This window comes from Pristiophorus japonicus, chromosome 3 (assembly GCF_044704955.1).
Source record: "Pristiophorus japonicus isolate sPriJap1 chromosome 3, sPriJap1.hap1, whole genome shotgun sequence".
Classification (NCBI taxonomy): Eukaryota; Metazoa; Chordata; class Chondrichthyes; family Pristiophoridae; genus Pristiophorus; species Pristiophorus japonicus.
The window spans coordinates 20,098,311-20,113,962 of NC_091979.1; the positions used below are offsets into that span (position 1 = coordinate 20,098,311).

General features: G+C 46.4%; 1 protein-coding gene across 1 annotated transcript; it reads right to left on the reverse strand.

Moving 5' to 3' along the window:
* Positions 1-3,554: 3,554 nt before the first annotated feature.
* On the reverse strand, positions 3,555-4,505 carry cdk5r2a (cyclin dependent kinase 5, regulatory subunit 2a (p39)). Its single transcript, XM_070874343.1, has one exon. The coding sequence runs from the start codon at positions 4,503-4,505 to the stop codon at positions 3,555-3,557; it is 951 nt and encodes a 316-aa protein (XP_070730444.1).
* Positions 4,506-15,652: the final 11,147 nt, after the last annotated feature.

Here is a 15,652-nt window from a genome sequence, read left to right on the forward strand (position 1 = left end):
TTTCTGCCTCTACCACCTTTTCAGGCAGTGAGTTCCAGATCCCCAGCACCCTCTGGGTGAAAAGACTTCCCCTCAAATCTCCTATAAACCTCTTACCAGTTATTTACAATCTATGCCCCCTGGTTGTTGACCCCTTTGCTAAGGAAAATTGGTCCTTTCTATCTACTCTATCTGGGGCCCTCATAATTTTATACACCTCAACTAGGTCTCCCCTCAGCCTCCTCTGTTCCAAAGAAAACAACCCCAGCCTATCCAATCTTTTCTCATAGGTGAAATTCTCCAGTCTAGGTAGCATCCTCGTAAATCTCCTCTGTATCCTCTCCAGTGCAATCACATCCTTCCTTTAAAGTGGTGCCCAGAACTGCAAACAGTACTCCAGCTGTGACTGTAACTAGTTTTTTTTTTATACAGTTCCGGCTGAAGTCATCAAACTCTGCTCAATCTCGGGTCTTTCCTAATCTGCATGCCTGAATTGTTCACTGAGTAAGCTTATTGGGCCACAGGGGGAAGGAATGGAGGGAAGCTAAATTCGGATGTTGTAAATATAATAATCGATAGTTCAGGACCATGGACAGCGAAATCCTTTTGCTTTGCGTGCAGGCAGGGACGTCAGTACCTTGGAGAGCGTTCACCTTTGCCCCGGCAGCTTCCGGTGCAATTTCCAGTTGGCTGCCACTCAAAAATAAATCCAGGGCGTAACGAATGAGGCTATTTAGATGCTAAGTAGGTGTCCGGTGCCAGCGATGTAATCACAACCTGGCCCAATCCGCTGCAGCATTCAGTTACGTGCTTGCATGCAAATCTAACTCGACATCCAGTGACTCCCCAAACAGCTGGATGCACACGTTGCAACCATCATGTGTGGCATTGCACGTCTGTGCGAAGCAGCGCCCCAGATAGAAAGAAATTGAGAGAGACACATAGATAGAAGTAGACAGCGAAAGATAGAACGACGTAACAATAAGACTTGCATTCATATAGCGCCTTTGCAAAACCACCGGACGTCTCAAAGCGCTTTACAGTCAATGAAGTACTTTCGGAGTGTAGTCACTGTTGTAATGTGGGAAACGCGGCGGCCAGTTTGCGCACAGCAAGCTCCCACACACAGCAATGTGACAATGACCAGATAATCTGTTTTGTTTTGTTGATTGAGGGATAAATATTCGCTGGGGATAAATCCCCTGCTCTTCTTCAAAATAGTGCCATTTACATCCACCTGAGAGAGCAGACAGGGTCTCAGTTTAATCTGAAAGACCACTCCCTCAGCACTGCGAGTAATCAGCCTAGATTTATGTGCTCGAGTCCCTGGAGTGGGACTTGAACGCAACCTTCTGACTTAGAGGCGAGTGTGCTGCCCACTGAGCCACCACTAATAGACAATTGTAAACAGAGATAGAAATAGATATAATAGAAATAGTGATAGATAGATAGATAAGTATATAGGTGTAGGTAGATAGAAATAGAGATCTAAACAGAGATAGATGAATAGATAGTTGTAGGTAGATAGATAGAAATAGAGATAGATAAATAGATAGAAATAGAGATCGAGGTAGGTGTAGGTATATATAGAGAACAGATAGATAGAATAGATAGTTGTAAACTGATAGAAAAATAGATATAGATGAATATAGATAGCTAGAGATAAATAGGTGGATAGATAAATAGAGATAGATATAGAGAAAGACTGATCGAGCGATAGATATCGAATCATTAAGCTCACCAACAAATTTTAGCATTGATTTCAAGGTGAATGTTTCATAAACAATCAAGTAAAAACCACGCGCTCACACAGGATCATATATTTCATTCACGTTGACCAAGTATGTGATAAACTAGCGGCTAATGGTTTGTACACAGTCTGATTGGTACCCTGTGCTATCGGTACAGAAGGCCAGGGTTTATTTTGGTGAGGGCTAATTAGATCTTGCGTACTCTGGATTAACCGGGGTGTAAATTTTATACAAAACCCACCCGCGCCTCACAGCTGCCCGCTGATAATCTGCGCCTTATGGAAAGCTGCGTGTCCTTCCCCGAGAGCAGCCGAGTGCAGGAATAGCGACGTCATCCCGCCTGTACTGCATGCAGCTCCAATCTCATTCCGTTACAGGTCTGAGGATTAGTGCTAAGTCTGCTATCAGTAATCAGTGCACAAGGACAAGGGGGCAATCGCAGTTTCAGGCCGCAATCCACTCACTTACAGCAGACGGCATCCGCCTTTGGGGTCCATCACACTCGGTAATTCAACATACAGTTTGTTTAGTAACAGTCTTTCCACACATACACATGTAAAAATGATAGCAATTACACGCCCCGTGCATACATATATTAATATACAGTAATTCCACACACACGTTCATAGGCGCACATATATACACATATTTAATCGCAAACATTATATACAGTCATTGCACACACACACACACACAAATACAGAAATTACACACATCCACACACAGATAATTGCACACATACACACACACACAGATAATTGCACACATACACACACACACAGATAATTGCACACACACACACACACAGATAATTGCACACACACACACACACAGATAATTGCACACACAAATACAGACAATTGTACACACTGATAATTGCACACACACACTGATAATTGCACACACATACACACACACCAAAAAAGCGTTTTTTTCGACACATTTTGAAATAAGCAAGACACAGAAGCGGATCATATTTCAATATATTTTGTTTTGTTTCTACATGTTTAGTATACAATACAAAACCAAACATTATTTATAATATCCCAATAATTGGCACGTTTGACAATTTGTCAACACCTTACCGCCCCCACCGCCCCCCCCCCCTTTTTTTTTGTCTGTTTGTTACCGGGAGAAAAAAGTAGTACATTCAGAGACCGACAGAATGAGATTCTGCTGATTAGATGTGCAAAAAAAATGAGTAACATGGAGAACCCAATCCCTGCCAAGGCGCTCGGAAATACTGCCGCGATTACCTCTTCCCAAAATGGGAAAATAAATAAATAAATTTATGTATATATTTTTCTCTTTAATTCACACTCTTATCTACAGCACTTGTTCGACAGGCATCCCTCCTCCTCTCCCCCCCTGCGTCGCCGATCTCGACAGCCACAATGGAATACAATGTGTGTTTCGTTTTTTTTTTGGCATGCATCTTTGCTGGTCCCACCCGCGTCCCCAAACATAACCTTTTAAAATTAAACAATGATCACCGTCGATACTGTGATTCACAGCACAGTTGGAAAACAAATTATATATATATATATATATATATGTATACATTTTTTTAAAAACACACATTTCAGTGAGCAGTTGGGCTTATTTGTTTTATTAACTCGCCAATCTTGTCCGGTTTGAGGACCCCCTGGTCAGTTTATTTTTTAATTTGATTTTGTTTATGCTCTTTCGCCTCCATAAACGCCCTGTTTGCAAAGCCCAGTCCCACTGATCTGAGATTGCAATCCCTTCCCATTGGGATTAACACTAGACGTTTGCTCACCCCTTCCATCATATATATATATATATCTCAGAAAAATAATCTATCTAACGGTCCAGATTTATTATATATTGTCCATTAGAGTCTCTGCTGTTCGATTCGTTCTTCAAGTCTTGGAAGACCTCGGTGAAGTAATGCGGGTCGGAGTTGATCTGAAGCATCTTGGTGCTCATTTGGCCGATGATGGCGAGACACCTGTCCCAGAAGACCTCCTTGTTGGTCTCCATCAGGAACGGTTTGAGCGGGTAGGAGATCTCGTTGCCCATGTAAGAGTAGGCGAGGTAGAGGCAGGTGAGAAAACTGGCTTGCAGTTCGAAGTCAGTGGCGAGCTCTTCGTCTATCACATCCTTGCACAGCAGGTAGACGAAGACCACGTTGGCCGGGGTGATGAAGCCGATGTCCTGCCAGCCCTGGATCAGCAACGAGCGGTCGACGCTCCTGAACCACAGCATGGGATCGTTGACGTTGAGGTGCTTGAGGCGGTAGCAGCGCCGGCACAAGAAGTCGCCCAGGCAGCGGAGCAGCTCGCCGGTCGACGCCTGCACCACCACCCGGCGTGGGGAGCTCAAGCTGCGGCTGCTGGCTTGCTTCTGCACGGCGGCCAGTTGGCGGCCGGCGGGGTTGGCGTTGGCGGGGGGCAAGGGGGCGGGCACCGGGATGGGGGCGCTGGGCGGCTTCTGCTGGACCGGGCAGGCGTTAACCTCGGGGCACGGCTGGGGCAGGCAGCTCTTCTTCAGGTTCTCCTGGTTGAGTTGCTTGACCGGGTCGTTGTTGGCGTTGGCCGGGTGGTTGAGCTGAGCGGCCGGCGTGGGGTTGACCTTCTTGGCATTCTTCTTCTTGGCCGAGGCGACCACCAGGCGTTTCCAGGTCAGGGCGGAGATGAGCACCGAGGGCTTTTTCAAGCTTTTCTCCTTGGCGTTCTTGGTGCCGGGCTGCCCGTTTTCCACCGAGCGGCCTTTGCCCTTGGGCTCGGGGGACAGCGAGAGCACCGTGCCCATCTCTTGCGGCGTGTGGCACCCGGTCTGGTCGAGGAGAAAGGGGGGTGGGGGGGAAGATACTGCCTTCTGCGCCGCCGGCCGTGGACAAGGGGAGGGAAGGGTTGGAGGGCGAGTCTTCCCAACGAATTCTCAACTCACAAGAGCCGCATTGGGTCAAGCCTGGTTGGGTCTCTCCAAGGAGCCGGCGAGGACTTGCGGGAAGGAAGGACAGGAAAGGAAGGAAAGGTGGGAGGCTTAACGACAAAATTGAAAGAAGCAAGCTCTTTTTTTCCCCCTTCTTGGATGTGCTCTCTCCAGCCTCCAGCCCAAGCCTCTCAGAAGCTTGCTGTTGGGAGGACTGGCTCGACCAGCCTCGCCCGCCTCCTCACTCGCCTGGATCGGCAATTGCAGGGGCAATTGATGGGCAAGAGCCCGAGCCAATCACTTCAGCCAGGCTCAAGCATTTGAGCCAACCTTCCATGGGCAAGGCAAGGCAACCTATTGCAACAGAGGGGGGGGGGCGTGGTGACCCAGGACCAATCAGCTCCAAGCTTCAACTGATTGACATACCAAATCTCCAACCACCGACAGAGGGAGGGCGAGAAACTGACCAGCCAATCCGAAATGAACCAACCAGAAGACGATCTGCTCTGATAGGCACAACGCAGGACCAATCAAAACGAAGATGATGGTGCTCGGCGGCACAGGTGACCAATTGCACTCAAGGCGAAGGGGCGTGACAGATAGCTTGAGTCTGCTTGTGATTGGCTGAATGAGTTGTGTTGCTTTGCTGAATAATTCTTCGGGCACCGATTATGATTTAAAAAAATTATAGGTTAGGTTCTTGCAATTGGATTTTTTCGGTTTGCTGCATTTGCTTATAGAACTTCATTGTTGTACTGTACCATTGTTTAAAAAGGGAGGAAGGGATAAACCGAGTAATTACAGACCAGTTAGTTTAACTTCGGTGATGGGTAAATTATTGGAGTCAATTCTGAGGGGTAGTATGAACCTTCATTTAAAAAGACATTGATTAATCAAGGACAGTCAGCATGGGAAGGTCGTGCCTGACTAGATTACATTTTTGGAGGAAGTAACAAAGAGGGTTGATGAGGGGAGTGCATTTGATGTCGTCCATATGGATTTTAACAAGGCTTTTGACAAGGTCCTACATGGCAGGCTGATGAAAAAAGTAAAAGCTCATGGGATCCAAGGGAGAGTGGCAAATTGGATCCAACATTGACTCCTTGGCAGGAAGCAAAGGGTAATGGTTGATGGGTGTTTTTTGTGACTGGAAGGCTGCTTCCAGTGGAGTTCCACAGGGCTCAGTACTCGGTGCCTTGATTTTTGTAGCACATATTAATGATTTAGACTTAAATGTAAGTAGCATGATAAATACATTTGCAGATGATACAAAAATTGGCTGAGTGGTTGACAGTGTGGAGGAAAGCTCCAGACTGCAGGAAGATATTGATGAACTGGTCGGTTGGGCAGAATAGTAGAAAATGGAATTCAATCCAGAAAAGTGTGAGGTAATGCATTTGGGGGGAGGGGCAACAAGGCAAGGGAATACACAATAAATGGGAGGATACCAAGAGGTGGAGAGGAACAGATGGACCTTGGAGTGCATGTCCACAGATCCTTAAAGGTAGCAGGACAGGTCGATCAGGTAGTTAAAAAGGCATACGGAATGCTTTCCTTTTATAGCTGAGGCATAGAATACAAGAGCAGGGAGGTTATGCTAGAACTGTATACAACATTAGTTAGGCCACAGCTTGAGTACTGAAAAGAAAGAAGGACTTGCATTTATATGGTGCTTTTCAGGATAACCAGATGTCTCAAAGTGCTTTACAGCCAATGAAGTACTTTTTTTTTTAGTATAGTCACTGTTGTTATGTGGGAAACTGTGTACAGTTCTGGTCATCACATTTTACAGGAAAAATGTTATTGCACTAGAGAGGGTCCAGAGGAGATTTACGAGGATGTTGCCTGGACTGGAACATTTTAGTTATGAGGTAGAAGGATTAGAGGGTAGATGAGTAAACATTTTTTCACCCAGAGGGTGGTGGGGGTCTGGAACTCACTGCCTGAAAGGGTGGTAGAGGCAGAAACCTCCATCACATTTAAAAAGTACTTAGATATGCACTTAAAGAGCCGTAACCTACAGGGCTATGGACCTAGGACCTAGGCTTTTTCAACCGACACAGACACCGCTTTCTGTGTCATGATTTTATATGATTCTGTGATTCATGGTAAAGGATTAATGGTGGCTAGTCAAGCAGCATTAGAGGAAACTAAAGATTTATGTCTATATATAGGAGGGGCTTTAATCCCCTGAAAAGGAATGAGTTAATGTCTGCATCAGCTTTTGGTTTAAATGCCAGAGTCACCAACACAGTGAAACAGCCACAAAACACGGAATGGAGAAAAAATACATTTGTATAGACCCAATTGATGTCCGAAAACACTTCACAGTCAATGTGTTTCTCTCCATAAAATGTAGAACTCCTTTGGTGAAAAATCATGGTCAATAGCTCTTGAATCAGCATGTGAGTGTGTGCACTTGACATGATGAAAAATACTGTGTGGAAAGCATGTCTTGGTTCTCGATCAATTGCTGGGTTCAGTGATTGCAACCAGGGCAGCAAATAAGGAACGATAGTTGGCCTCAGTCCCCGGGACTGAGTGGGGGAACACACAGCTATGATTTCTGCTCCTGATTCCTATCTATTATTAACAACAACAACAACTTGATTTTATATAACGCTTTTTTCGTAGTAAAACATCCCAAAGTGGTTCACAGGAGTGACTATCAGACAACATTTGACAGTGAGCCAGATAAGGAGATATTAGAACAGGTGACCAAAAGCTTTATCAAAGAGATAAAGGAGTAAAGAAAGACTTGCATTTATATAGCGCCTTTCATGACCTCAGGATGCCCTAAAGCCCTTTAAAGCCAATTAAGCACTTTTGAAGTGTAATCACTGTGGTAATACAGGAAACGTGGCAGCCAGTTTGCGTACAACAAGCTCCCACAAATGGCAAGGTGATAAAGACCAAACAATCTGTTTTTGTTATGTTGATTGAGGGGTATCTATTGGCCAGGACACCGGGGATAACTCCCCTGCTGTTCTTCAAACTGGTACCATGGGATCTCCTACGTCCACCTGAGACTGTAGATGGGGCCTCGGTTTAATATCTCATCCAAAAGACGGCACTTCCGACAGTGCAGCACTCCCTCTGTACTGCATCGGGAACGTCAGCCTAGATTTTTGTGCTCAAGTCTCTGGAGTGGGACTTGAACCTAAGGGGCGACTTTGAGGAGGTGGAGAGGTTTATGGAGGGAATTCAAGAATTTAGGGCCTAGGCATGCTTACAGCACAGCCGCCAACGATGGAGTGATTAAAATAGGTGCTGTGCATTGGGTATGGTAGTGTAGTGGTTATGTTACTGAACTAGTAACGCTGCAGCCTGGACTAATGATCTGGGGACATGAGTTCAAATCCCACCATGACAGCTGGCGAATTTAAATTAAGTTGATTAAATGAAATTTTAAAAATCTGTATTAACAAGCTAGCATCAGTAATGGTGACCATAAAGCTACTGGGTTGTCATAAAAGCCCATCTGATTCACTAATGTCCTTTAGGGAAGGAAATCTGCCGTCCTTACTCCAGCCTCACTCTAGACTACCCTCGGAAATGGCCGAGTAAACCACTTTCAGAAGGCTTTCGACAAGGTCCCACACAAGAGATTAATGTGCAAAGTTAAAGCACATGGGATTGGGGGTAGTGTGCTGACATGGATTGACAACTGGTTGTCAGACAGGAAGCAAAGAGTAGGAGTAAATGGGGACTTTTCAGAATGGCAGGCAGTGACTAGTGGGGTACCGCAAGGTTCTGTGCTGGGGCCCCAGCTGTTTACACTGTACATTAATGATTTAGACGAGGGGATTAAATGTAGTATCTCCAAATTTGCGTATGACACTAAGTTGGGTGGCAGTGTGAGCTGCAAGGAGGATTCTATGAGGCTGCAGAGCGACTTGGATAGGTTAGGTGAGTGGGCAAATGCATGGCAGATGAAGTATAATGTGGATAAATGTGAGGTTATCCACTTTGGTGGTAAAAACAGAGAGACAGACTATTATCTGAATGGTGACAGATTAGGAAAAGGGCAGGTGCAAAGAGACCTGGGTGTCATGGTACATCAGTCATTGAAGGTTGGCATGCAGGTACAGCAGGCGGTTAAGAAAGCAAATGGCATGTTGGCCTTCATAGCGAGGGGATTTGAGTACAAGGGCAGGGAGGTGTTGCTACAATTGTACAGGGCCTTGGTGAAACATAGAAACATAGAAACATAGAAAATAGGTGCAGGAGCAGGCCATTCAGCCCTTCTAGCCTGCACCGCCATTCAACGAGTTCATGGCTGAACATGAAACTTCAGTACCCACTTCCTGCTTTCACGCCATACCCCTTGATCCCCCGAGTACTAAGGACTTCATCTAACTCCCTTTTGAATATATTTAGTGAATTGGCCTCAACTACTTCCTGTGGTAGAGAATTCCACAGGTTCACCACTCTCTGGGTGAAGAAGTTTCTCCTTATCTCGGTCCTAAATGGCTTACCCCTTATCCTTAGACTGTGACCCCTGGTTCTGGACTTCCCCAACATTGGGAACATTCTTCCTGCATCCAACCTGTCCAAACCCGTCAGAATTTTAAACGTTTCTATGAGGTCCCCTCTCACTCTTCTGAACTCCAGTGAATACAAGCCCAGTTGATTCAGTCTTTCTTGATAGGTCAGTCCCACCATCCCGGGAATCAGTCTGGTGAATCTTCGCTGCACTCCCTCAACAGCAAGTATGTCCTTCCTCAAGTTAGGAGACCAAAACTGTACACAATACTCCAGGTGTGGCCTCACCAAGGCCCTGTACAACTGTAGCAACACCTCCCTGCCCCTGTACTCAAATCCCCTCGCTATGAAGGCCAACATGCCATTTGCTTTCTTAACCGCCTGCTGTACCTGCATGCCAACCTTCAATGACTGATGTACCATGACACCCAGGTCTCGTTGCACCTTCCCTTTTCCTAATCTGTCACCATTCAGATAATAGTCTGTCTCTCTGTTTTTACCACCAAAGTGGATAACCTCACATTTATCCACATTATACTTCATCTGCCACGCATTTGCCCACTCACCTAACCTATCCAAGTCACTCTGTAGCCTCATAGCATCCTCCTCGCAGCTCACACTTAGTGTCATCCGCAAATTTGGAGATACTACATTTAATCCCTTCGTCTAAATCATTAATGTATAATGTAAACAGCTGGGGCCCCAGCACAGAACCCTGCGGTACCCCACTAGTCACTGCCTGCCATTCCGAAAAGTACCCATTTACTCCTACTCTTTGCTTCCTGTCTGACAACCAGTTCTCAATCCACGTCAGCACACTACCCCCAATCCCATGTGCTTCAACTTTGCACATTAATCTCCTGTGTGGGACCTTGTCGAAAGCCTTCTGAAAGTCCAAATATACCACATCAACTGGTACTCCTTTGTCCACTTTATTGGAAACATCCTCAAAAAATTCCAGAAGATTTGTTAAGCATGATCTCCCTTTTACAAATCCATGCTGACTTGGACCTATCATGTCACCATTTTCCAAATGCGCTGCTATGACATCCTTAATAATTGATTCCATCATTTTACCCACTACTGAGGTCAGGCTGACCGGTCTATAATTCCCTGCTTTCTCTCTCCCTCCTTTTTTAAAAAGTGGGGTTACATTGGCTACCCTCCACTCGATAGGAACTGATCCAGAGTCAATGGAATGTTGGAAAATGACTGTCAATGCATCCGCTATTTCCAAGGCCACCTCCTTAAGTACTCTGGGATGCAGTCCATCAGGCCCTGGGGATTTATCGGCCTTCAATCCCATCAATTTCCCCAACACAATTTCCCGACTAATAAAGATTTCCCTCAGTTCCTCCTCTTTAATAGACCCTCTGACCACTTTTATATCCGGAAGGTTGTTTGTGTCCTCCTTAGTGAATACTGAACCAAAGTACTTGTTCAATTGGTCTGCCATTTCTTTGTTCCCCGTTATGACTTCCCCTGATTCTGACTGCAGGGGACCTACGTTTGTTTTTACTAACCTCTTTCTCTTTACATACCTATAGAAACTTTTGCAATCCGCCTTAATGTTCCCTGCAAGCTTCTTCTCGTACTCCATTTTCCCTGCCCTAATCAAACCCTTTGTCCTCCTCTGCTGAGTTCTAAATTTCTCCCAGTCCTCAGGTTCGCTGCTATTTCTGGCCAATTTGTATGCCACTTCCTTGGCTTTAATACTATCCCTGATTTCCCTAGATAGCCACGGTTGAGCCACCTTCCCTTTTTTATTTTTACGCCAGACAGGAATGTACAATTGTTGTAATTCATCCATGCGTTCTCTAAATGTCTGCCATTGCCCATCCACAGTCAACCCCTTAAGTATCATTAGCCAATCTATCTTAGCCAATTCATGCCTCATACCTTCAAAGTTACCCTTCTTTAAGTTCTGGACCATGGTCTCTGAATTAACTGTTTCATTCTCCATCCTAATGCAGAATTCCACCATATTATGGTCACTCTTCCCCAAGGGGCCTCGCACAATGAGATTGCTAATTAATCCTCTCTCATTACACAACACCCAGTCTAAGATGGCCTCCCCCCTAGTTGGTTCCTCGACATATTGGTCTAGAAAACCATCCCTTATGCATTCCAGGAAATCCTCCTCCACCGTATTGCTTCCAGTTTGGCTAGCCCAATCTATGTGCATATTAAAGTCACCCATTATAACTGCTGCACCTTTATTGCATGCACTCCTAATTTCCTGTTTGATGCCCTCCCCAACATCACTACTACTGTTTGGAGGTCTGTACACAACTCCCACTAACGATTTTTGCCCTTTAGTGTTCTGCAGCTCCACCCATATAGATTCCACATCATCCAAGCTAATGTCTTTCCTAACTATTGCATTAATCTCCTCTTTAACCAGTAATGCTACCCCACCTCCTTTTCCTTTTATTCTATCCTTCCTGAATGTTGAATACCCCTGGATGTTGAGTTCCCAGCCCTGATCATCCTGGAGCCACGTCTCCGTAATCCCAATCACATCATATTTGTTAACATCTATTTGCACAATTAATTCATCCACCTTATTGCGGATACTCCTTGCATTAAGACACAAAGCCTTCAGGCTTGTTTTTTTAACACCCTTTGTCCTTTTAGAATTTTGCTGTACAGTGGCCCTTTTTGTTCTTTGCCTTGGGTTTCTCTGCCCTCCACTTTTCCTCATCTCCTTTCTGTCTTTTGCTTTTGCTTCCTTTTTGTCTCCCTCTGTCTCCCTGTATAGGTTCCCATCCCCCTGCAATATTAGTTTAACTCCTCCCCAACAGCACTAGCAAACACTCCCCCTAGGACATTGGTTCCGGACCTGCCCAGGTGCAGACCGTCCGGTTTGTACTGGTCCCACCTCCCCCAGAACCGGTTCCAATGCCCCAAGAATTTGAATCCCTCCCTGCTGCACCACTGCTCAAGCCATGTATTCATCTGCGCTATCCTGCGATTCCTACTCTGACTAGCACGTGGCACTGGTAGCAATCCCGAGATTACTACTTTTGAGGTCCTACTTTTTAATTTAGCTCCTAGCTCCTTAAATTCTTTTCGTAGGACCTCATCCCTTTTTTTACCTATGTCGTTGGTACCAATGTGCACCACGACAACTGGCTGTTCTCCCTCCCATTTCAGAATGTCCTGCACCCGCTCCGAGACATCCTTGACCCTTGCACCAGGGAGGCAACATACCATCCTGGAGTCTCGGTTGCGTCCGCAGAAACGCCTATCTATTCCCCTCACCATCGAATCCCCTATCACTATCGCGCTCCCACTCTTTTTCCTGCCCTCCTTTGCAGCAGAGCCACCTACGGTGCCATGAACTTGGCTGCTGCTGCCCTCCCCTGATGAGTCATCCTCCCCAACAGTACTCAAAGCAGTGTATCTGTTTTGCAGGGGGATGACCACAGGGGACTCCTGCACTATCTTTCTTGCACTGCTCTTCCTGTTGGTCTTCCATTCCATATCTGGCTGTGGACCCTTCTCCTGCGGTAAGACCAACTCACTACATGTGATACTCACGTCATTCTCAGCATCGTGGATGCTCCAGAGTGAATCCACCTTCAGCTCCAATTCTGCAACGCGGACCGTCAAGAGCTCGAGGCGGATACACTTCCCACACACGTAGTCGTCAGGGACACCGGAAGTGTCCCCGAGTTCCCACATGGTACAGGAGGAGCATATCACATGACTGAGCTCTCCTGCCATGTCTTAACCTTAGATACCCTTAAATTGGTAATAACAATGTTATAGTTCACTTACTGATATAAAAAATAAAAGAAAAGCTACTCACCCAACACCAGCCAATCACTTACCCCATTGGCTGTGACGTCACTTTTTGATTACTTTCTACTTCTATTTTGCTTTCTCTCCCGCTGTAGCTGCACCGGTATGCTTTTGACAGGTCGCTCCCCTCTCACCAACTGCCGCTGGCTCGATCTCCCGCTGGGCTTTTGACAGGTCGCTCCCCTCTCACCAACTGCCGCTGGCTCGATCTCCCGCTGGGCTTTTGACAGGTCGCTCCCCTCTCACCAACTGCCGCTGGCTCGATCTCCCGCTGGGCTTTTGACAGGTCGCTCCCCTCTCACCAACTGCCGCTGGCTCGATCTCCCGCTGGGCTTTTGACAGGTCGCTCCCCTCTCACCAACTGCCGCTGGCTCTCGATCTCCCGCTGGGCTTTTGACAGGTCGCTCCCCTCTCACCAACTGCCGCTGGCTCTCGATCTCCCGCTGGGCTTTTGACAGGTCGCTCCCCTCTCACCAACTGCCGCTGGCTCTCGATCTCCCGCTGGGCTTTTGACAGGTCGCTCCCCTCTCACCAACTGCCCTGGAGTGAGGCCACACCTGGAGTATTGTGTACAGTTTTGGTCTCCTAACCTGAGGAAGGACATTCTTGCTATTGAGGGAGTGCAGCGAAGGTTCACCAGACTGATTCCCGGGATGGCGGGACTGACCTATCAAGAAAGACTGGATCAACTGGGCTTGTATTCACTGGAGTTCAGAAGAATGAGAGGGGACCTCATAGAAACGTTTAAAATTCTGACGGGGTTAGACAGGTTAGATGCAGGAAGAATGTTCCCAATGTTGGGGAAGTCCAGAACCAGGGGACACAGTCTAAGGATAAGGGGGAAGCCATTTAGGACCGAGATGAGGAGGAATTTCTTCACCCAGAGAGTGGTGAACCTGTGGAATTCTCTACCACAGAAAGTTGTTGAGGCCAATTCACTAAATATATTCAAAAAGGAGTTAGATGAAGTCCTTACTACTAGGGGAATCAAGGGGTATGGTGAGAAAGCAGGAATGGGGTACTGAAGTTGCATGTTCAGCCATGAACTCATTGAATGGCGGTGCAGGCTAGAAGGGCTGAATGGCCTACTCCTGCACCTATTTTCTATGTTTCTATGTTTCTATGTTTCAGTTGCATAATTTTGGATGGGCAATAAATGCTGAACTTGCCAGCGATGCCCACATCCCATGAATGATGAAATTTAAAAAATTAATCTCTGCTATAAAGTGTGGGTGTGTGAATATTGGATCAGGACAGGACCAGAGTTGGCTGTGAGAACCCGCTGCTGTTCTGTATCAAGTATTAAACATGAAGAATGGCTTTAGAGAGGGCGCAGAAAAGATTTACGAGAAAGGTTCCTGGGATGAGGGACTTCATTTACGTGGATAGACTGGAGAAGCTGGGGTTGTTCTCCTTGGAGCAGAGGAGATTTGACGGCGGTGTTCAAAATCATGAGGGGTCTGTACAGAGTTGACAGAGAAAAATTATTTCCATTAGCAGAAGGGTCAAGAACCAGAGGACACAGATTTAATGTGATTGGCAAAAGAACCAAAGGCGACATAAGAAAAGACATTTTTACGCGGCGAGTGGTTAGGTTCTGGGATGCACTGCCTGAAAGGGTGATGGAGGCAGATTCAATCTTATCTTTCAAAAGGGAGTTGGATAAGTATCTGAAGGTGAAGAATTTGCAGAGGTATGGTGAAAGGGCAGGGGAATGGGACTAGCTGAGAGTTGGCACACGCTCGACGGGCCGAATGGCCTTCATTTGTGCTGTAACCATTCTATGATTTGAACCTTCTGAGAACTCTGCATTCCTCTAATTCTCACGTCACTCCACCAATGGCGACCGTGCCTTCAGCCATTTCGACCCTAAACTCTGGAATTCCCTCCCTAAACCTCTCCGCCTCTCTACCTCTCTCTCCTCCTTTAAGAGTCTCCTTAAAACCTACCTCTTTAACCAAGCATTTGGACCCCTGTCCTGATGTCTCCCTCTTTGCCTCGTGTCAAATATTTTATCTGAAAACCCTCCTGTTAAGTGCCTAGGGACGTTTTACTACATTAAAGGCGCTATATAAATGCAAGTTGTTGTTGTTGTTTCAATTGGAGGCTCACTAGCCAAAGGCGGAGACCTTATTGAGGTATACAAAATTATACGGGGCCTAGATAGAGTGGATAGGAAGGACCTGTTTGCCTTAGCAGAGGGGTCAACACCTAGGGGGCATAGATTTAAAGTAATTGGGGGGAGGTTTAGAGGGGATTTGAGGGGAAATGTTTTCACCCAGAGGGTGGTGGGGGTCTGGAACTCACTGCCTGAAAGGATGGTAGAGGCAGAAACTCTCACCACAGTTAAAAAATACTTGGATGTGCACTTGAAGTGTCGTGACCTCGAGGACTATGCTCCTAGAGCTGGAAAGTGGGTTTATGCTGGATAGCTCTGTGTCGGCCGGCGCGGAGAAGATGGGCCGAAATGGCCTCCTGCCGTGCTGTAAAGTTCTATGATTCTCTGAAAACTCCAGCTCATCCAAAACTCTGCTGCCCATATTGTCATCCCATATCAAGTCCCACTCGCCCATCACTTCTGTCCTTGCTGATCTACACTGCGTCCAATTTATAATTCCCACCCTCACGTTCCAGCCCCTCGCTATCCCTGTAATGGTGCCAGCCGTGGATCACGCTCGCCTCAAGATTAAGTTTAGGCCGGCACTTCTGTGCAGCACTGAGGGAGTGCTACA

Bases quoted from the DNA above. Each gene is read 5' to 3' on its own strand.
- cdk5r2a (XM_070874343.1), bottom strand. From the start codon at position 4,505: ATGGGCACGGTGCTCTCGCTGTCCCCCGAGCCCAAGGGCAAAGGCCGC.